We start from the raw sequence: 23,177 nt of genomic DNA on the forward strand, positions 1-23,177 counted from the left end.
TCCGTCCCCACCAGGATCCTCTCCGTCCCCACTCGTCCCCGCCAGGATCCTCTCCGTCCCCACCCGTCCCCGCCAGGACCCTCTCCGTCCCCACCCGTCCCCGCCAGGATCCTCTCCGTCCCCACCCGTCCCCACCAGGATCCTCTCCGTCCCCACCCGTCCCCGCAAGGAATTACCTCCATCCTCGCCCGTCCCCATAAAAAGCAGCAATTACTTCTGACAGGATCATCAATTCCACAGTTTCTTTTGCTGTTTTCCTTGTGGAATCTCTTTGGTGGGACCCTTTTTTGTTTTCTGTTCAGGTAATTAACTTATAAACCCCCTCTTTTGCTAAGGCTGATGTGCCCATTATATTATACGGATGAACCCTGCTTCCAAAGCCTTCCGTCCCCGTGGGAGTCCCGTGGGCCAGAGGGAGGTCCCCATGAGTTAGGGGGGATTCACGTGATCCCCGTTCCCCTGCAGACCTCTACCTCTAAATAGCAGTTAAGGACCCTTTTATTAAGCACTGATAGCCCCTAATGCAGACCTTTCCAACACGCTAAGGCCGCTTTTAGCATTGATGGGAAAATGACAGATTTTTTTTTTTTTTTCCTATTTTAGCAATAACGGCCATGTGACGATTTTGCCATTAGCGAATGAACACTTACCGACACCCATTTTGTCGATGGCAATGGCTCATGTACTAACTACCTCATTTGTCAGGGCATGGCCATGTAGCACACTAATCAATGAGCGCAGAACACATCTACTCTCCTGCCCAAATGATAATAAAAGCCATTTTTTTTAGCATCTGGGTAGGGATATGTGCATGCAAAAACTTCTGGAGGATGCCTGAGCAGACCCCAGGGTAGTTTACTGGCGCTTAGAGAATGATACGGGGACAAATTTGTCCCCGTCCCTGCAGGAACTCAATTTCCCTGTTCCGTTCCTGTAAGCTCTGCCTTAACCACACAAACCTTGAACACTTATGATTTTAAAGTGTTTGAGGCTTGTGCAGATGAGGACGGAGCTTAGGCATTGGTGGAATGAGGCATTATGACATCACAATCTGAGCTCTAGAATGTTGCTACATAGGATTTGAAAGTGTTTGAGGCTTGTGCAGATGAGGACGGAGCTTAGGCATTGGTGGAATGAGGCATTATGACATCACAATCTGAGCTCTAGAATGTTGCTACATAGGATTTTAAAGTGTTTGAGGCTTGTGCAGAAGAGGACGGAGCTTAGGCATTGGTGGAATGAGGCATTATGACATCACAGTCTGAGCTCTAGAATGTTGCTACTTATGATGTTAAAGTGTTTGAGGCTTGTGCAGAAGAGGACGGAGCTTAGGCATTGGTGGAATGAGACATTATGACATCACAATCTGAGCTCTAGAATGTTGCTACTTATGATGTTAAAGCGTTTGAGGCTTGTGCAGATGAGGACGGAGCTTAGGCATTGGTGGAATGAGGCATTATGACATCACAGTCTGAGCTCTAGAATGTTGCTACTTAGGATGTTAAAGCGTTTGAGGCTTGTGCAGATGAGGACGGAGCTTAGGCATTGGTGGAATGAGGCATTATGACATCACAGTCTGAGCTCTAGAATGTTGCTACTTAGGATGTTAAAGCGTTTGAGGCTTGTGCAGATGAGGACGGAGTTTGCAGGAATGGAGCAGGGATAGGGAAAAATTTGTCCCCCGTGTCATTCTCTACTTGAGAGAATAGTATAGAAAATTGAATAAATAGTGTGAAAAGGTTCAGCCTCTGATAACCAGAGCTGGTATTGTTACATCATAATGCCTCATTCCACCAATGCCTAATAGCCATCCTCATCAGTGATGTCACAATGGCTTGATTGTCCTGTACTTGGCTCACTTTCACTACATTTTGATTTCTAGAGTGGTGAAGGGAAGAGAATGACACAGGGATAAATTTGTCCCTGTTCCTGCAGGAACTCAATTTCCCTGTCCCGTCCCCGTGAGTTTTGTCACTGTCTCTGTCCCCGCCCCATTCCTGTAAGCTCTACCTTAACCACACAAGCCTTGAACACTTATGATTTTAAAATGTTTTGAGGCTTGTACAGATGAGGGCGGAGTTTATAGGAATGGAGCAGGGACAGGAAAAGAACGTGCCGGGACGGTACAATGAGTTACCGCGGGGACGGTGGGAAAATTTGTCCCTGTGTCATTCTCTACTGGAGCTTAATGACAGGATGCCATAGTATGTATGAATTGTCAAAATATCAATGTGGCATATTTGGATTTTCTGAAAGCATCTAACAAAAAGGTCCCTCCTGAGGAAATGACCAAAGCACGGGTTAGAGCAGCCTAGCGGTTAGAGCAGAGGGAGCCATTACTACCTACAACAGTGCATCGTAAACTTTTTCAGGCCCCGGCACACTAAACTCAGGGCCACATCTGGAGGGCCTCCGGGCTTGCACAGACACCAATGCGGTGATGTCATGCGCATATGCGACATCCACACATGGGCAGAAGCCCTCCATACGGGACCCTGAGCTTGCTAACCTTTAAATTACTACCCCAGTGAGGGGTGCGCCAGCGAGGAGAGGCACCAGCGCCGGGCTGACTGCCTACAGGATGTGCCTCTTGAGGCACAACTGGAATTTTGCCATACACTGGCGTACAAAATGCGCGACAGTAATATTTTTTAATGGCCACGTGTTAATTGTGCAATTAGCGCATGACCGTTAATTCCAGAAACAGGAAAACCTGTCTATATCCAGCTGCAGAAAAAGTGGCCTTAGAGCGCAGAAGAGACCCGAGGTTAGGGCTCCCCAAGGTTAATTTTGCTGCGGCTTTTAGAATCATCTAGCACAGGGGTGTCCAACCTTTTGGCTTCCCTGGGCTGCATTGGCCGAAAAAAATGTTTCTGGGGGCCTTACAAATGCGCAAACGCTGCAGCAAGACAGAGGAGTGAGCCGGCAAGACGGTTAACACCAGGGGGCAGCAGAGGAAAACACTGCATCGCCCTCGACCTGGGCCGCACAAAATACTTCCCCGGGCAGCATGTGGCCCTCGGGCCGCAGGTTGGACACCCCTGATCTAGCAGCTTGAGCAGTGGGGTCGACAACCAGGAAAGCCGAGGTTCAAATCCTGCGGCTGCTACTTGTGACCTTGGGCGAAGTCACTGAAACCTCCATTGTCCCTGGCACAAACTTAGGCCCTCTTTTCCTAAGCCATAACAGAGGTTTCTGCCGCAGCCCAGAGCGTTAAATGCTCCAACGCTCACAGGAATTCTATGAGTATCAGAGCATTTAGCGCTGTGGGCCGCGGTAGAAAACTCTACTGCAGTTTAGTAAAATGTGGGCCTCCAGGGATAGGAAAATGCCTTCAGCTAAGAGTGAAAAAGGTTGTGCATAACAGCCAAATAATCAGTCTCTCTGGGATGTTACGGCACTTTTACTGACCAGCAAAAAAAAATATTACAGTGCCCAAATCCTCTTTGAATCACTGTCTCAAAAGCCCACGTGTTTGATCATCTATTGTTCTGGTTAATATGCAATATCGCAACCTCCATGAATTCCAGAGCTTCTCAGGACCAATAAAGCTACATTACACCAGTAAGGCTGCCAATATCCAGGATATAAGCTTTCTGAGGTTTTATCAAATTGAAAAGTATTTCAGATTTAGCAGCATTGTTTAAAGGATGATTCTCCATCTCCCCTCCTCAACATTAGAAGTTTCACAGCGTAGGGAAAACTCCTCCTCCACCCGCACACCTCAATCTCCCTCCCCTCCCTCATTGCAATGCTATTTACAGTCTTCACTCAAGTCCTCGGGCCAGTACTGGTCCTCCATGTAATGGTCACTATCTTCTGAAAAGGTGCTTGAGGGACTGGACTGGGAGATACGGGCTAAATCCTGCTCCCACTCCACCTCCACCAGTTTGTACAGCTCTAAAGACGTCAAAGCATCTTCTACAGAGGAGTGCCCGGCTTTCCCAACCTAGAAGTAACAATAAAAAAAAAATATTTGAAAAGAACTATACACGCAATATATTTCATCATTAGGAGCCAACACTGACTAATGCCTTTATGTTCCAAATATAAAAACTGGTAGTTCTAAGTTTAGAACATTTTATTGAAGGAATCAAATAAGTATACAATAATATAATACAATAAGATAAGATGCTCATTACAATTATATTCACAATACTAATTTCATACATATTTCTATCATTCCTCCAAAATATATGTCCAAATTACCCATCTCATATCTCTATACATTCCTCCCATTCCCCCTTCTCCCTCTCCCCCCTCCCAACCCCCCCTTATTTATATTCAAACATTTTATTAAAGGAATAGAATTAAAATACATATAAATTATACAGAAAGATATTCTTTACAAATAATAATTAACAATTGTTAAAATTCTAATCCATATATTATATAAAATTCTATCCCATCCATCCCATAATCAATTCCCCCTCCCCGGGTGAAAGCCGACAAAAATAAAGAACTGGAATGTAATTTAAACCACCTTAGCTTCAACGTGAATCATTGAGAATTAAACTTCTTGCTCTAGGTGAAAGGTTTTGAATATACGGATCCCAAACTTCCATAAAAAGATGAGCTTTTCTAGACGATCGCTTAACCTCCCAAATCTCAAACAAAAGTAAACGATAGCTGGTAGTTCTAAAAACACTATTTTGGGACAAGAGAAGCAGTTGTCGTCATATTTATTTAAAAAAATCTCTTACCCACCTATTCTTAGGCGGTTTACAAAATACGATCATAATATTAAAACAGACAGGTAAGCACATACAGTAATTTCTTGCAAAGAGCAAACACTTCTCTTGGGCAGCTACAATATCCTCATGAACGTCCAATAGTCCGTCATTTCAATATGCTTCCGCAAATCACTTGGTTTTCAATACTTTCTTAAATTTTTGTAGACCTAAAAGTGCTCTTAGTGGTCTATTAATTTGTTCCATAATGTCAAACGAACAAAGAAAGGCAAGTGAGATGTCGTAAATCAACCAAGGGGTACATTTATTCACACACAAAAAGTCCTAGCTCAGTGTGTGCATAAAAAAAAAAATATATATATATATTACCCGCGGCCACCGCATTTTAGCCGCGGGTCACCCGTCGAAAACGGGGAAGAAAACTAGCAGTCGCTGCGGCGACGGGGACAAGGCCATTCACCGCCCGCGGGGCGGTGAATGGGTCTTGTCCCCGCAGTGAGGCATGAAGGATCGCGCGGTCCCCGCAGCTCACACCCGCCTGCCCAATCGATTCTAGTGTTTAGCCAGCTCTCTCCCTTCTCCTCACCTTAGTTTGTAGATTTTCTTTTTCGGCGACCCGCACGCTATCAGAGAGCCACGCACTCGCCGCTGCTCAGTTTCGATCTTCTGCTCTGACGCAACCGGAAACAGGAAGTTGCAGCAGAGCAGAAGATTGAACACTGAGCAGCCGCAGGAAAGCGTGCAGGTTGCTGAAAAAGAAAGCCTGCAAACTAAGGTGAGGAGAAGGGAGAGAGCTGGCTAATCACTACGATCGATTGGGAAGGCGGGTGGGGGCTGCGAGGACCGTGCGATCACCCGTGTTCCTGGCTCAAACTGTAAGCAGGGAGTGAAAGGGAAAAGGATTCTGGGCCAAGGGGATGAAAACGGAAAATGGATGCAGCGGGGACGGTGACGGGGCGGTGAATGGGATGGCAGTGGCGGTGACGGGGCGGTGAAAGGGATGGCGGTGACGGTGACGGGGCGGTGCAGAGGATGGTGGGCCGGTGATGGGGACAGATTTTTTCCCCGTGTCATTCTCTAATATATACACACATACAGTGGTACCTTGGATTATGAGCATAATCCATTCCAGGAGCTAAAATCCTGCGTACGCTAAAAACGCTAGCGCACCTTAGTAAAAGGAACCCTTAGATAACCTCCGTTGATAGTCAGCATATAAATAATAAAAACTTGAAACTTAACTGCATACCGATTTATTTATTTTAAAATTTTTTATTACACCTATCAATTAGATCAGGGGTCTCAAAATATACGGCCTGTGGGCCACATCTGGCCTGTGATATGATTTTATCCAGCCCGCGGAAGAATTGTGCAGAAATGCGCCAATTGGACTAATTTTCCAATGAGAATCTGCAAAAAAAAAAAAAAAAACAACCCCCACGGGGTGTTGATAGATTTCAAATGCATTAATTAGAATTGTGTTCAAAATATATTGATATTCCATATTATAATATGGAATATTATTATTTAATACTGAATCGTAATTGTATACTTTGTCAATCAAGGCCGAACAAGTACGTAAAAATACCGCAGTGTCAATTTGCGGTATTGTAGATAGCTCTGGCCCTGTGACTAATCTTTAAATTGAATCTGGAAGTTCGTTATTAGTCGTTACGGTTAAATTGTGATGAAAATATGAGAATTTTCTCGTAGCGTTCACTGTCATTAATATACGATAATTTAATGTCACATACTCTGTAATTAGTTTATAAAATTTTCAGCTTTTAAGAAAACTTATATCTAGAGTTATTTATCTTTTTTTTTTTTTTAGTACGGCCTGCTGAAAAGTGCTGAAGTAGCCAATGTGGCCCTCGTGGCGAAAAGTTTGGCCAGTTTTATCTAGAGAATGACACCGGGACAATGTTTGTCACCATAGGCTTCATCCCCCATCCCTGAAAGCTTTGTTCTCATTTGCACAAGCCTCAAACACTTAAGATTTTATATTAAAATCTTTTTATTATGGTGTTTTTGTAATCCGCTTAGGTATAAGCAGAATATAAGTTTAAAAAAAAAATAAATAAATATTAAATATTAAAAAGGGACAATAGTCTGTACAACCCTTTATAAATCACAAATAGAGCCTTCCGTTTCTCTCTGTTTTTGGTACCTTTCCAAAGATTCGGTTGCCTGTTTTTACATCATCTGGGAAGGTAATTGGATGGTCTTTCAGACATGGGTGTAGAAGAAAACCTAAACTGTGTAGTGGATGAACAGGAAAATAAGTGTCTATTAAATGTTAGAAATGTTCCTGGATGCCAGCAACAATGGATGAATCTGTTGCAGTAACAGTAAGATGCTTGAACAGCTGGGCACATGATGGAAGAACGTTGCAGATGGCAGATAAGACACAAAAGATGCCATTTAACAGAAATTCACTAGAATCCAAAAGCAGCTTCTGCAGTTTTGTTTTTTTTTTAATCAATGAATTCAGTAGCCAATTGTCTAAGATGAGACTATCAATATGTGAAATCTTAATACAAGTTTAGAGAGAATAACACAGGGCCAAAGTTTGTCCCTATGCCTGTGGGCTCTGTCCCTGTCCCCACCCCATCCCTACGTCATTGTCTAGTTTTACCTATATTGGGCTTGCTGGGCCCCCCTTCGCCCACAGTTACGAGTAAGTCTGACATAAAGCTACGGTAATATGGGGTAGTTCTGTTGTAGATTCATCAAGGGGAGTAATTTTTGGAAAAGCTGCGGCTTGTGGGGTTTTTGGTAAAAAGAAGTGTCTCTTATTTCAAAAGGCGTGTATAATAGGACATAAATGTATTATGCAATTTTGGTCATCAAAAGAAGCTCCTAGTTTTTGGCATTGGAGGAATCAATTTCATCGTCTATTGTTATTTGAGACTTGGGAAGTTAGGCGTTCGGCTAGGAAAATTCGTATGTGTATGGAAATTTGGGATCCGTATATTCAGAATCTTTCAACTAAGGCAAGAAGTTTAATTCTTAATGATTTACATTGAAGCTACGATTATTTATCTAAAATTCCAGTTCTTTACTTTTATTATTCTTTATTTTTGTCAACTTTCATTGGGTTTGGGGGGGTTTAGTATGATTCTTTCAATAAAAAAGTTAAAAACTAAATTTGGGGGGAGGATAGGGGGGAGAGGTCAATAGGAAAAGGGAAGGGAGGTAGGAATTAGGGGGAGGGAATTGAGAGATGGAATGGGTATTTTGGAAATATATTTTGAAGAAATGAAAGATATTTGATGGAAATTAATATGATGAATTTTAATTTAATGACTATTTTATTGTATTAAAATATTATATATTCACTGACTTCTTCAATAAAAATGTTATAAATTAAGCTACGGTAACTCAAATTTGACTGCAGCTTAGTAAAAGGGCTTCTTTTCAGGGTGTCTGATTTAAGAGGACAAGTAGGTATCGACTTAAAATTTCATATAGGCACCTGTGCATCACTATGAAAATACAATTTAGTCTTGATTATCTGACCCTTGCTAATAGGACCATTTAGCATATCTGACAGACCCATCCTCTTCTCTTTCCGTTTTCCACCATGGCATAGAGGGAAGTTTCACACCCGAGACCAGACAAGGGCAAACTATGGCCCGCGGGCCATATCCGGCCCATTTAACTTTTTTATCTGGCCTGCCAAATTGTCAGGCCGAGACAACAGGTAAAGGGTCACGAGCCGGAGTGGCTCACACCTGGCATGCTCCTTCGGTTGTCATGCCGACAGCTCCTCGAGCTGAGAACAAGGGGACCCGCCGCCAAGAGGAACGGCGCCAGAAGCGGCTGGGCTGATCTGCCGGGAAGGAGGAGGGCAACGCAGAGGGCGTGGCATACTCCGATTAGCCGAGCCCCACCACTTCGAACTACAATTCCCAGCGATGGACCCAATTACACGGGAAATCTGGCAAGGGTGGCTGTCTGGGTTTTCGGGGGGAATTCTGGGTTGGGTTACGCCTGCTAGGTAGCTGTGGTAGCGGGCTATGGAGAAGGAGGAGGCCGGAGCTGAGATGGAGGTGCTGTTTGTCCGCGTGAGTACCGGCAAACTGCCCGCTGGCCCAGTTCCCTGCATCCTCTCACATTACAACTGCTCCTTCACCTTCCCTGTGGATTTTTTTTTTTTAATTGCTAGTGTTCTAAGCTAGTGAAAGCCATGCGAGCTTGGTGGTTGTGGCTGGGATTTGTAAGAGCCCCTTCTCCTCCACCTTTTTTTTCCCCTCTCATTTTCTTTGAAGACTCCCCCCCCCCTGCTCTTGGTCCGGCCCCTCTGTCAAATTTTAGAACCCATTGTGGCCCACGAGTCAAACAGTTTGCCCACCCCTGCCCGAGACCAGGATCCTGTTTTACTGCCTTTGTTTTGCACTATTTGAAGGGTTATCATTGTTCTCCATATTATCCGGCAACAGGTCGGTCCTCTTTACGCTGGATAATTGATAAAACTGTATTTTATAAGAATAAGAGCATAAATGTGCAGATTAGTGTATTCTATGATCTATCTGCGAAATCTGCCCTTGTTCCACCCAAACCCCACCCTGTACACACCTACTAGCAAAGTATGAACCATCATGTTATGGGACACACTGTCACCAGTAGGAATTTTTATCCAAGGTCACATACTTCAAAAATGATTTTAAATTTACCCCCGGAGACAGGCAGAAACCAAACAAAAAGACAGAAACCCAGAGGATCATAACTACATCCTATTTAGAGTACATCGTACCAGGAGGCACATTTCAGCGAGCGCTGAAAAGGCAAATAAAAAAAAAATCCAGGATACACTACTTCTTATCACTTATATAGCGCTGAAAAAAAATGTATAGGCCAGAGCAAAGCAGTGCCACAGAAGCACCACAAAGTTTACTGGTTTAATTTCTGGATCGTATCTTTTGCTCACAGGCTCAGCCACGGCTACTGAAGTGGCAACCTTCACAGCTCCCACAGTAATGCTTCCCAAGCTTTTTGTGGCCTGATTGCGGACAAATAAAACTATACGACCCCCCCTTCCAAGAGGTGCAGAATAATAATGCACCTATAAAGTGTCCACCTAATTTGTAACCCCAAATCACAGGTCTTCTGACCCTATTTTAATATTTTCTCCTTTTTTGGGGGGGAGGGGAGGGGGAGAAGAAGACACAGTTATTAGTAGACACACCTAGTGGTTAGACCTTATGATTGCAGGGTTCTGGAAGGAGTCCTACTGCATAGCCCCCTTCCAAATCGGCTACTCTGCTCACCAGCTAGAGAAGCGGTGAGGCTGGTGGAAACCTAGAGAATCAGCCCCTTGACTTTTGCCACGATGAAATGAGTAGGACCTGGATAACAGATGCAGAGAAAGAAAATATGACAACTATTTGAGGAAGGACTGGAGTGTGGCCAGGGTGGCAGCAACATACAAGAACGACAGCCAATTAGAAGGCCATCGGCATAATTTTGTAATGTGTAAAATCAGTCTAAGAGCGAGACTGAAGCCAAAAGTGCTCTGTGAAGTGAACACAGGTGCATAAGAATTGAATCATGAGGGCACATCTTGCAGAACAGAGAAGGAAGGTGGGAAAAGTCCAGAGCAGAGGCGAGTATAACATTGTAGGAAGGCTGTGTCATTGACAGATTGTGGCCAAGCCATAGGGGACGGGAGAAAAGAGAGACAGTGGCAGAGAGGACACAGATCAATAGCTTGGCTATTCCTAAAGATGATGGTGTCAGGTGACTTAGCATGAGGAGTACGAAGGATCAGAGGTTAAGAAGTCTGAGAGAAGCCCTAGACAGGAAGAATTTTCTGGCTTTCAAAGGGTTAATTTCAATAAACCTCAGCCTGATCCCCTCGTCTGAAAGCTTTTAGTCTGTTAAAAATAGCGCTCTGCCAAATGTGTTGAAGGGCCCATTTTAATAAACACATGAAAAGACAGTTTCAGGCATATGTTAAAGTACAGTCAAACCTTGGATCGCGAGTAACTTGGTGTGCAAGTGTTTTGCAAGACTAACAAAACGTTTCATTATATTTTAACTCGATAAACGAGCGAGGTCTTGCAATACAAGTACGTATAGTATACTCGCGTCACGTCATCACAACCGAGCCGATGGTTCTTCTCTCTCCGACGTTGCGAGTGTTGCCACTGTTCTAAACGAGCGAGGTCTTGCAATACAAGTAAGTATAGTATACGTGTGTCACGTCATCACAACTGAGCCGATGGTTCTTCTCTCTCCAACGTTACGAGTGTTGCGACTGTCTAAACGAGCGAGGTCTTGCAATACAAGTAAGTATAGTATACGTGTGTCACGTCATCACAACTGAGCCGATGGTTCTTCTCTCTCCAACGTTGCGAGTGTTGCGACTGTCTAAACGAGCGAGGTCTTGCAATACAAGTAAGTATAGTATACGTGTGTCACATCATCACAACTGAGCCGATGGTTCTTCTCTCTCCAACGTTGCGAGTGTTGCGACTGTCTAAACGAGCGAGGTCTTGCAATACAAGTAAGTATAGTATACGTGTGTCACGTCATCACAACTGAGCCGATGGTTCTTCTCTCTCCAACGTTGCGAGTGTTGCGACTGTCTAAACGAGCGAGGTCTTGCAATACAAGTAAGTATAGTATACGTGTGTCACGTCATCACAACTGAGCCGATGGTTCTTCTCTCTCCGACGTTGCGAGTGTTGCCACTGTTCTAAACGAGCGAGGTCTTGCAATACAAGTAAGTATAGTATACGTGTGTCACGTCATCACAACTGAGCCGATGGTTCTTCTCTCTCCAACGTTGCGAGTGTTGCGACTGTCTAAACGAGCGAGGTCTTGCAATACAAGTAAGTATAGTATACATGTGTCACGTCATCACAACTGAGCCGATGGTTCTTCTCTCTCCAACGTTGCGAGTGTTGCGACTGTCTAAACGAGCGAGGTCTTGCAATACAAGTAAGTATAGTATACGTGTGTCACGTCATCACAACTGAGCCGATGGTTCTTCTCTCTCCGACGTTGCGAGTGTTGCCACTGTTCTAAACGAGCGAGGTCTTGCAATACAAGTGCGTATAGTATACGTGTGTCACGTCATCACAACCGAGTCGATGGTTCTTCTCTCTCTGACATTGCGGGAGTTTTGCAACTGTTCTAAATGAGCGAGGTCTTGTAATACAAGTATGTACAGTATTTTGTATTAATGTTTTTGGGTTGTGAAACGACTCATCCGAGTTTCCATTATTTCTTATGGGGAAATTCGCACTGACATACGAGTGTTTTGGATTACAAGTATGTTTCCGGAACAAATTATGCTTCAAACCGAGGTTTTACTGTATCTTAATCGGACAAGTATTAAGACTCAACTAGGAAAAGATGAACACCAGGTGGTCCTGGTCATTGCTAAATATAGCCCTAACAAAACACGCATGCAGAGATGTCAAGTTCATCTCGGCGTGTAGTACAGTGAGCCCGACAGTCACTGTAATTGAAGATCTGCACATACAGACACTCTGGGTCAAGGATTCCATCCTTCTCTCATTCACAACCACAAGGTGGTCATGTTACATGCCTGAGCTCAGATTTTAAGCCCTTTGGGATTACCAATATTACCATCTCAGGTTGCTTTCTAAATTATTTTGTACAATGAACTATGTATTTTTTATTATGTTCAAACATTTTATTAAAGGAATAGAGTAAAAATACATATAAATTATACAGAAAGATATTCTTTACAAATAATAAATAATTCACAAATGTTAAAATTCTAATCCATATATTATATAAAATTCTATCATTCTTTCAAACATTTTATATAATAAACCATTATCTCCCCCTATCCATTCCCCCATTTCCTCCCTTCCATCCCATAATGAATTCCCCCTCCCCGGATGAAAGCTAAGAAAAATAAAGAACTGGAATGTAATTTAAACCACCTTAGCCTCAGCGTAAATCATTGAGAATTAAACTTCTTGCTTTAGGTGAAAGGTTTTGAATATATGGATCCCAAACTTCCATATAAAGACAAGTTCTTCTAGACCAGGGATAGGGAACTCCGGTCCTCGAGAGCCATATTCCAGTCGGATTTTCAGGATTTCCCCCAATGAATATGCATTGAAAGCAGTGCGTGCACATAGATCTCACGCATATTCATTGGGGAAATCCTGAAAACCCGACTGGAATACGGCTCTCGAGGACCGGAGTTCCCTACCCCTGTTCTAGACGATCGCCTAACCTCCCAAATCTCAAACAAAAGTCAACAATGCAACTGGTTCCTCCAATGCCAGAAAGTTGGAGATTCTTTCTGTAACCAAAACTGCATCATACATTAATGCCCAATCATACACGCCTTCTGAAATAAAAGACATTTCCTTTGACCAAATACCCCACAAGCTGTTGCTTTACCAAACATTACTCCCCTTGGAGAACCCACAACAGGACTACCCCATAAAGAACCCGTCCTTTTTGTCTGGGGAAACAAAGAACAGACACATTGATCTTCCATACTGTGAGTAATTAGAACCCCTCTCTCACCTGAATTCTTTTGTGAAGCAGTTGCCACGCCAGGACTTTAAGGGAAGCGGTGGCTTTTGAAGGAAGCTCTGCCTTTTGGTTCAGCCAGGGGGCTCTGCTGGTGTCTCTTGTCTTTGCCTTGGGATGGGAGTACTTGAGAGCGTGGAAATCGTGATGAAGCGCATGCCCGACCACCACTTTGCCCTTCAGAATCTTCAGGATCTGTAATGCCAAGGGGCCACATTAGCGTCTTGTAGTTAAAACAGCATCGTCGCATCTGGCAAACTCAAACACACCTCCACAGCCCTTAGGACCTATTTACATAGAAGCACACACCGGTCTAGTCCAAGTTACTTATTCCCTTATGCAACACCACAGACCCTAGCTAACTGTTGAGTTCCTTTACACTTTTTGGCGACCAAAGCTTCTGAACGCTTGGATGGAGACAGTGAGGCAATCAACAGCAAACGGAGCTAGCAAGAACCGGGAGAGTGTGGCACAGTCGTTAAAGCTACAGCCTCAGCACCCTGAGGTTGTGGGTTCAAACCCATGCAGCTCCTTGTGACCCTGGGCAACACTTAATCCCCCCATTGCCCCAGGTACATTAGATAGATTATGAGCCCACCAGGACAGACAGGGAAAAATACTTTAGTACCTGAATAAACTGTTCTGAACTTCCCTGGAAGAACAGAATGGAAAATTGAATAAATAAATAATAAACTGAAGATGGAAAAAACAGCACACACCCAAGGTAAATATCTAAGGATGACAAACCACCCATTGCTGTCATCACTGAAAACTAGGGTGTGTTTTTTTTGCTTTTTCTAGCTTCAGTATTTTCTCTCCTCAATTCTTATTCTGGCCTCATTTTTGCCTCCCTTGGAAGGCCGTCAATCATCCTTTCTAGGAAGAAATGCTTTCTAATACTGTTCCTACACTTTGATCTCTCATCAAGTTAAATTTTAAATCGCTTAATCAGGTTTCTAAGCGGTGTACAATATAAATTTTACATAAAAACAGTTTAAAAGTCAGGGATACCAGTCAGGAAAATACTGAAGCTAGAAAAAGCAAAACCAAAGTGGCTTAATAGAACACGTAATAAGACATATGGACTTACTTCAAACATTAGGAAAGAAAGGGAAGAACTACAATCGTGAAAGAAAAAGCAAAAGGAAAATACAATAGGTTAGGTTAGAACATTCTTCCCGAAGAAGAAAAAAAGATGCTTCCAGCGCTTTATTTATAAAAAAGAGATATTTTAAAAATAGGTAATAAATTATTTAATAAAAATATCAAAAAGAGGAGAATTAGGTTTTAGTATTTTTAAATGTTACCACTTTGGTAAATATCTGGAACCAGATAGCTGGACTAGTTAACCCGTTTTTAGGATCTAGCCCAGTGGTCTCAAACTCAAATCCTTTGCAGGGCCACATTTTGGATTTGTAGGTACTTGGAGGGACTCTGAAAAAATAGTTCATGTGTTATTAAAGAATTGACAATTCTGCATGAGGTAAAACTCTTTATAATTTATAAATCTTTCCTTTTGGCTAAGTCTTAATAATAATATTGTCATTTATAGCTAAAGAGACATATGATCAATAAACTATTTTATTTTACTTTTGTGATTATGATAGACATACTGAGGGCCTCAAAATAGTACCTGGCGGGCCGCATGTGGCCCCCAGGCCGCGTGTTTGAGACCACTGATCTAGCCAATCATTTGGGAAACCAGAACAGCAGCACAAATACATACCGCATATACTCAAATATAAGACGATCTGAATATAAGTCGAGGTACCCTTTCTCCCTCCAAAAAGGAAGAAAAAAGGTTGATTCGAATATAAACCAGGTGGATTAATATTCAAGTGACCTATCAGGATCCGCACCCAGCACCCCTCACTCCCTGCCCTGTACCCTATACACCCTCTCCCTCGATGTCCTGCAGGCCTCCGTCGAGCCTGCCGTATAACCTGGTGGTCCAGTGGTAGGCCGGGATAGGAGGGATCCTTCCCGTTTGACTCTTGACAATTTTTTTACCTCCCTCCTGCCTCCCCCCTGCGTACCTTTTTGAATCCCTGGTGGTCCAGTGGTGTACCAGGTAAAAGTGAGTTTTCTGTGGTCCTTCCCTGCACTGAGCCCCTACCTGAATGGCTGTCTCGAGTTCTCACAGCCCAGTGGTGTACCGGGTATGAACGAGCTTTCTGCACACCTCCCTGGCCCTCAGCCACTCCCTGAATAGTTGCCGCCAGCTCTCATGAGTCCCGCGAGAACTGGTGGCAAGCTATTCAATGAGCGGCTTAGCGCCGGGCAGGAGCACAGAAAGCTCACTCCTGTCTGGTACACTGCTGGACTGCGAGAACTCACTGCGGTCATTATTTTACCGCCCAATTCTCAGAACAGCTCGCACTCCAGGCGATTCTCTATTATTGGCGGGTAATTCTCCAAACGAAGCGGCGGGTTTTAATGACCGAAAATCACTGACTGGTCCCGGGGGGTGCCGGTACTGTGAAGCGTGTCTCAGGTGCGTGGTGTCTGGATGTGGCTCATGAAAAAAATTAAAGAAAGCATACTATTAACATAAATTATAGTAATGGGTAAAAAATTTCAAAAGCACAAGTCTCTAGCGTGTGAATTAGCAACACGTCTCGAGCGTGTGTATTAAAGAGGCCTCTTATGCGCCATCTCGTTGAAAGCTGACGATTGACCAACTCCTCCCTTCCCTTCCATCCAATAGCACTGGCACGCCTACGATTGACAAGACGTTTCGTTTGCTGGTAGTTCTCCGTCCCTCCTATCCACTCATGCTATGCATATCCTATGGCGTAGCTTTTCCCGGCACATGCATACATTTACGCTTTCCGTGGACTATTCTGCCCATTTGCCGACCGCTATCACCAGCGACTGATCTCATGGAAATTAGGTAACCTCCGCAAAGCTCATTTGAATGCAAGGTTTTTTGAGAATCAATTGTCTTTTCTGACTTGTTAGATATAAGGCCACTACAGCGACCCAACCGATGAGTTTTGAGAATCCGGCCCCTAGTGGTGAACTGCGCGTCGGAGCTGGAGGAGGGGGGGGGGGATAATCAAGTTAATAAACCTGACACCTAAAAACTTCCTAAAACCTTGCTCTGACTTTTAATCCTAACTGGAAATACTGGTGTTAGTGGGGGTATCGTGGGCTAGTAGTCTGACTTGTAAAGTGTCACACATTCAAACCATTTCTGGCATAAAGTTTCCAAATCCCTAAATATCTACAGGGTCAAAATGACTCACTGTGTTTAGTGCTAATCAGGACTGGCAGGACACCAGCCAGCAGGGGGGATAATTTGCCAGTTCATTATCAAGTAATGTGTGGAAGAACACTTGTCTTAGATTTTATAACAAAACTAACAGCACAGTGCTAATGGCTGTAGATTAGGGAAAATTTTCTTGCTATAAAACTATGAATGCCAAAAGAAATTTGAAACTACAAGGGCTCATCTACAATACCTAAAGAATCACTGCTATAAGGTTGTAGGTTAAATCCCAATGCTGCCCCTTAATCCATCATTGCCCTAGGCATCAAAGTTAGATTGTGAGCTGCTGGGACAGATAAAGAAAATACTTAAGCGAGCGCGCGATGGGACAGATAAAAAAAATACTTAAGAGCGCGCGATGGGACAGATAAAAAAAAAAAATACTTAAGCGAGCGCGCGATGGAACAGATAAAAAAAATACTTAAGCGAGCGCGCGATGGGACAGATTAAAAAAATACTTAAGCGAGCGCGCGATGGGACAGATAAAAAAAAATACTTAAGAGCGCGCGATGGGACAGATAAAAAAAATACAAAAGAGCGCGCGATGGGACAGATAAAAAAAATACTTAAGAGCGCGCGATGGAACAGATAAAAAAAATACTTAAGCGAGCGCGCGATGGGACAGATTAAAAAAATACTTAAGCGAGCGCGCGATGGGACAGATAAAAAAAAATACTTAAGAGCGCGCGATGGGACAGATAAAAAAAATACAAAAGAGCGCGCGATGGGACAGATAAAAAAAATACTTAAGAGCGCGCGATGGGACAGACAAAAAAAATACTTAAGAGCGCGCGATGGGACAGACAAAAAAAATACAAAAGAGCGCGCGATGGGACAGATAAAAAAAATACTTAAGAGCGCGCGATGGGACAGACAAAAAAAATACTTAAGAGCGCGCGATGGGACAGACAAAAAAAATACTTAAGAGCGCGCGATGGGACAGATAAAAAAAAATACTTAAGAGCGCGCGATGGGACAGAAAAAAAATACTTAAGAGCGCGCGATGGGACAGATAAAAAAAATACTTAAGAGCGCGTGATGGGACAGATGAAAAAATACTTAAGAGCGCGTGATTGAAAAAAATAAAATGTATACCCGATGAGGAAGAATGATAAATTTTTCCCCATCCCACAGGAACTCAATTTCTCCATCCTGTCCCTGCGAGTTTTGTCACTGTCCCAATCCTGTAAGTTCTGTCTCAACTTCACAAGCCTCGAACACTTATGATTTTTAAAGTGTTTGAGGCTTGTGCAGACGAGGATAGAGCTTACAGGAATGGGGCAGGGCCAGGAAAAGAACGCGCCGGGTCGGGAAAATGAGTTCCCACGGGGACAAACTTGCCCCCTTGTCATTCTGTACTAGGGAGAGACAAAACCAGGTCCAGTATGACAGTCTGAAAAGTTTAATTGGAACAAGGTGTATGAAGTAAAGGTGAAGAAATCACATGGCGAACTTGAGAAGGGCGTAAAGCGAAGTATGATTCTAAACCCAGGAAAACAGAGCACATCTGCCCCTTACCCTGCCCTTATAGAAGCAGGAACAAGTCGGTGTGCTCTGTTTTCCTAAGATCGTCCTGGTTTTTGGAAACCTTTGCTTTGCACCCTTCTCCTTAAGCTCACCAAGTGATTTTTATTTTTAAGAATATTTTCAATTTGCATTAATTAGTTAATTTTTATTATTGATATTTGATTGTCATAGACTTTTATGTATTTGGAAAAAATGTTCTTTTTTTCTCTCTTTCCTTTTCTATTCTTGAATGGAGTTCTTTTCTAAATTGTTTTGTAATATATATTAGAAACCTTTTTTGGCTATTATGTGGTATGTAAAGTTTTTAATAAACATTTCCCAGTCTCACCCAGGTGGATTACCTCTTTCTGTGCCACCTGGAACGGGACTGCGCCTCTCATGTGCCTTTCCGTGATCCCACTCCAACGAGTTCTGTAGTCCACAACAGGCATTGTCGGTTTAATATATTTATCATATATGACATCACCATTGTAGCTCACCACACTGCACCGGGCCAATTCACTAATCTTAGCACCAGGACCGGTGCCCACCATCTCACAGTCAATGGCAACACACTTTACTGGATTCTGCCAAGAGCATGGTGAAGAGGGCCTGCTAGATGTGGAACTACTAGCCATAGACAAGCCACTGTCATCACCCTGAGAATTTAAAGGCATATGCTGGACACCTGGCAAAGAACAAGGCAGAACTTCTTTTAGCATATTTAACTTTCCACAGACTTTCTCAACTGTGTTGATGGCTGGTTTGATAGAACATCGGCTTTCTATTGGACTGATCTGGTCCTTGTTCTCAATTGATTTGGAGGCCCCTGTTGATTCAAAACGCACTGAGTGGTTTTCCACTTCCACTCTGGGATTCAACAGCCTTCTCTGCCGGAGGAGAGCTCTGTAATCTAAGAAACGCTGGTGTTTCCGGCACTTTTTCTTCTTGCGTTTCTGCGCAGAGCCACAACTTTGGAAGCTATGGTCCGATTCAACGGAACTAAGAAACGCCTGAACCGGTTCGCCAGATCCAGTCTCATTCATCGGAAAAGGGACATTGGAGTCCGAGCTTTCCATTGATTTCCTAAAGTGCATCCTAAAGAGAGAGACAGAAGAACTGGGTTATCTTAGCAGTTTCTATCCACAACCCCCCCTCCCTTTTGTCTTATTGGGCATTGATTTTCTAGGACACACTTTTTGGGGTTTACCATATGGCTCCAGAAAAAGGCCAGATTGCTTTCAAAGGAAATAAAACCCAGATGTCTCAATGGAAGCAAGAACTAGAAAAAACCTCCCAAACCCCAAGAAAAGAAAATGACTAAGGGAAAGAGACAAAGACCAACTGCAAGATCAATCAATAGTAATAAAGTTTGTTGAATATTTAAGCGGGAGAGCCCTCAGTCACACAGCCACCGCTGGGAGATCCCAGGGAAAAGCTGACGCGGGTTTACACCCAGAAGAGTGTTAACTGCGAAACATCCCCGGGCTCTCTCCGCATAATAAGTGAGTGAATAAAGTGCAACTATGAAGTGCAATATGTGTGAAAAAATATATAAAAAAACACACCAATAAATTAAGTTGAGATTTGTCTCTATCCCCTAATCAGGGGGCCAAAAGGAAAATGAATGTCCAAATCAAACCAAGCAAAACACAAACTAGAAGAACTTAGCTTCTCCGTGTGTAAGCAGTCAGCGAATGATGGCTTCGTCCTACGGGACTCCGTTTCGGGGGTGCACACCCCCTTCTTCAGGAACTTGACTGCGCTGGGTCTCTCAGTTTCTCCGACACAGCTTGGGAAGAACTACCTCGCTTCCCAAGCTGTGTCGGAGAAACTGAGAGACCCAGCGCAGTCAAGTTCCTGAAGAAGGGGGTGTGCACCCCCTAAACGGAGTCCCGTAGGACGAAGCCATCATTCGCTGACTGCTTACACACGGAGAAGCTAAGTTCTTCTAGTTTGGGAAGAACTACCTCGCTTCCCAAGCTGTGTCGGAGAAACTGAGAGACCCAGCGCAGTCAAGTTCCTGAAGAAGGGGGTGTGCACCCCCGAAACGGAGTCCCGTAGGACGAAGCCATCATTCGCTGACTGCTTACACACGGAGAAGCTAAGTTCTTCTAGTTTGTGTTTTGCTTGGTTTGATTTGGACACTCATTTTCCTTTTTTCACACATATTGCACTTTATAGTTGCACTTTATTCACTCACTTATTATGCGGAGAGAGCACGGGGATGTTTCGCAGTTAACACTCTTCTGGGTGCAAACCCACGTCAGCTTTTCCCTGGGATCTCCCAGCGGTGGCTGTGTGACTGAGGGCTCTCCCGCTTAAATATTCAACAAACTTTATTACTATTGATTGAGCTTGCAGTTGGTCTTTGTCTCTTTCCCTTAGTCATTTTCTTTTCTTGGGGTTTGGGAGGTTTTTTCTAGTTTTTGTGATTTTTCTACCTCCATATTTGTAGGGTTTATTTTTTGTTCAATGGAAGCAAGGACAGATTGAGACACCTAGGTTTTACTTCCACTGAAAGCAATGAGGACGGATTGAGACATCCGGGTTTTACTTCCACTGAAAGCAATGAAAGTAAGGAGGACGCATTGAAACATCCGGGTTTTACTTCCAATGAAAGCAATGGAAGTAAGGAAGGCGGATTGAGACATCCGGGTTTTACTTCCACTAAAAGCAATGGAAGTAAGGAAGACGGATTGAGACATCCGGGTTTTACTTCCACTGAAAGCAATGGAACTAAGTAAGACGGATTGAGACATCCAGGTTTTAGTTCCACTGAAAGCAATGGAACTAAGGAAGACGGATTGAGACATCCGGGTTTTACTTCCAATGAAAGCAAGGAGGTAAGATGGAGCCATGGAAGTAAAAGCCGGATGTCTCAATCCGTCCTGCTTTTTCTGGAGCCATATGGTAACCCTATTACAGCCAAATACCCCTGTCCTGAGTCCCAGCCAACCACCTCCCCGAGTCACCTTGTCAGAGTGAACATGATATGAGCCCGCAATATTTCTGAATTTTGGACCCTCACCCCAGGGACTCAAGTTTTCTCCGACACTGGGTGTCCCCAGTTCCCAAAATAAAAACGACCTCCCCCCCCCAGAGCATGGCAGCCACCCTGGGGAGGTTTAAGCGGACGATCTCGCTTCCCCAGGAGAGAAAACCTTTCTTACGCTGGCCTCCCGATCCTCCCGCCGTCCAGCAGCCTCTCGCCCGCACAGCTCCTCCGCCCTTGCCCGGCTCTCTGCAACACGTGGACCTCAGACATGCCCCGGCATGCTCCCTCTGCGCCGCTCCCCATTGGCTGCCGGGGAGCCAAGCGCCCGCCCTTACGCCTCTCTCATTGGTCCGACGGAGTCCTTTAGGAGTGGCAGCCGCGGAAGCGGTAGTAAGGGCACGCCAGTGAATGAGTCAGAAGGATGAGTCAGAAGGGAGGGGCGTGGCCCTGAGCCACGGGGGCCGTCCCTGTGCGGGAAGGGACCGTACGGAAGCCGCCTCGAGCCTTTTCTCACAACTGCATTCGCTTTCCTCGTGTTTCTAGGGCTCTAAGACTTAAGTAGCGCTCGAAGGTCCCTCCCCCCCCTTAACGCCCATTGCCATCTCGCCCCAGGAAAACGTTGACCTCCCCCCCCAGTCTCGTTTCTGCCTCAGTACATGCAGGGCTCTGTAGTTTTGCACTTCCTAAGATAACCATGTGGTAAAGATAATATATAGAAAGAAAACATAACATAAAGGAAATAAAGGGCTCCTTTTATCCATTTCATCACGCGCTAACCCCCGCGGCAGCCTAAAATCCTAACGCCTCGTCAATGGAAGTGTTAGGCACTAGCGCAGCAAGCGGTTTAACGCGCGGTATTCCTAAGGTGACCATACGTCCCGTTTTGAACGGGACTGTCCCTTTTTTAGTTCCCCTGTCCCGTTGTCCCCATGCACAGCTCCGGGACGCCAAAATGTCCCGTTTTCAGAGACGGCATCCCGAAGCTGTGTTTGGGGCCAACGGGACAGGCAGGGCAGTGCTTCTTCCGGACTTTCCCTTTCATTAATGGGATAGGGACAGCGCTCAGGCACCAATCGATGCATTCTGTCCTCTCCACTGTCCCCTAGGACAGGTCCTTAGCGCAGCAGCCGCAGGGCTCGGTGGTAGTTTGTGTGGGGCCTGGCGGGAGTGGTGCATTGTGGGAAGATTGCAGACGTCGTCGGCCGGTTGCAGGCCGAAGCTCCGAGTAGGAAGGAGTGTAGATAATGCATTGCGGTCTGACGTGGGGGATGCAGCAGCGGGGACTCAGGAGGTGTAGAAGGGACCTATCAGGGAAGGGGGTGCGGGGCGGACATGCCAACGTTTTAGAAGGATAAGGAAGGAAAAAAAAAACACGGAAGATGCTGGACATGGAGGTTGTTTGGTGAAGGAAAAAACCCAGACATGAAGTGAGTAGGAAGACAGGTGGGAGATGCTGGACACGGGGTGGATACAGTAAGAAGAAAAAGGAGGTTCTGGATATTGGAGTAATAGGTAGATAGGGGGCATGCTGACACAAAGAGGGAAAAGGAAGAGGAATGAGAGATGCCAAGTCCATGGCAGGAAGGGACAGGAAAGGAGATGCCAGGGCATGGAGGGGGAGAGAGATGCCAGGGCCTGGGGGGGAAGAGTCAGATGCCAGACCATGGGAAAGGAAGGAAGGAAGGAGGGAGGGAGAGAAAAGAAGGAGAGGAGATTCCAGATAATGGAAGGGGAGGGGGAGTTGCAAGGAGAGGAGAAATGTCAGGGCATGGGGGAGAGACGGGAAACAAATGCCAGACCAGAGGGAGAGGAGGTGCCAGAGCATGGAGGGAGAGAGATGCCAGGGCATGGGGGAGGGAAGGGAAGGAGATAGAGATGCCAGACCATGGGGTGGAGTGGGAAGGAAGGAAGGAAAGGAGAAGAGAGAGATATTCTAAATCATAGGGAGACAGAAAATTTGACAGGGGGGTGAAGCTGAAATGAATCATGTACAAAGGAGACAGTTTATGCAAGGAGCATAGAAAGAAGGAAGATACCATATGGAAGAGAGAGAGGGGGCGGACACTGGATGGAGAGGGCAGAGAATGAAAGGGGCGAGACGGGGTGAACAGTAGATGGAAGAGGTAGAGAGAGAGGGGGACAGACGCTGAATGGAAGTGTGGGGGATAGGAGGGACAGACACTTA

General features: G+C 44.7%; 1 protein-coding gene across 1 annotated transcript; it reads right to left on the reverse strand.

Annotated features, from left to right (window-relative positions):
- Window positions 1-3,385: 3,385 nt before the first annotated feature.
- AEN (apoptosis enhancing nuclease) lies at window positions 3,386-21,525 on the reverse strand. Its single transcript, XM_033919560.1, has 4 exons — window positions 21,168-21,525; window positions 18,357-19,092; window positions 13,212-13,412; window positions 3,386-3,949 (listed from the first exon to the last, which is right to left on the reverse strand). The coding sequence occupies exons 1-4, from the start codon at window positions 21,293-21,295 to the stop codon at window positions 3,755-3,757; spliced, it is 1,260 nt and encodes a 419-aa protein (XP_033775451.1). The 5' UTR covers window positions 21,296-21,525; the 3' UTR covers window positions 3,386-3,754.
- Between the last annotated feature and the right edge of the window lie 1,652 nt (window positions 21,526-23,177).

Source organism: Geotrypetes seraphini, chromosome 14 (genome assembly GCF_902459505.1).
Source record: "Geotrypetes seraphini chromosome 14, aGeoSer1.1, whole genome shotgun sequence".
NCBI classification, from domain to species: domain Eukaryota; kingdom Metazoa; phylum Chordata; class Amphibia; order Gymnophiona; family Dermophiidae; genus Geotrypetes; species Geotrypetes seraphini.

Excerpts from the sequence above, each read along its gene's own strand:
- AEN (XM_033919560.1), bottom strand. The coding sequence starts at position 21,295 with ATGGGGAGCGGCGCAGAGGGAGCATGCCGGGGCATGTCTGAGGTCCAC. Across the intron at positions 13,413-18,356 it reads TCCAGGTGGCACAGAAAGAG|ATCCTGAAGATTCTGAAGGG; the intron begins GTAATCCACCTG and ends TTGGCATTACAG. Across the intron at positions 3,950-13,211 it reads TGCTTCACAAAAGAATTCAG|GTTGGGAAAGCCGGGCACTC; the intron begins GTGAGAGAGGGG and ends TGTTACTTCTAG.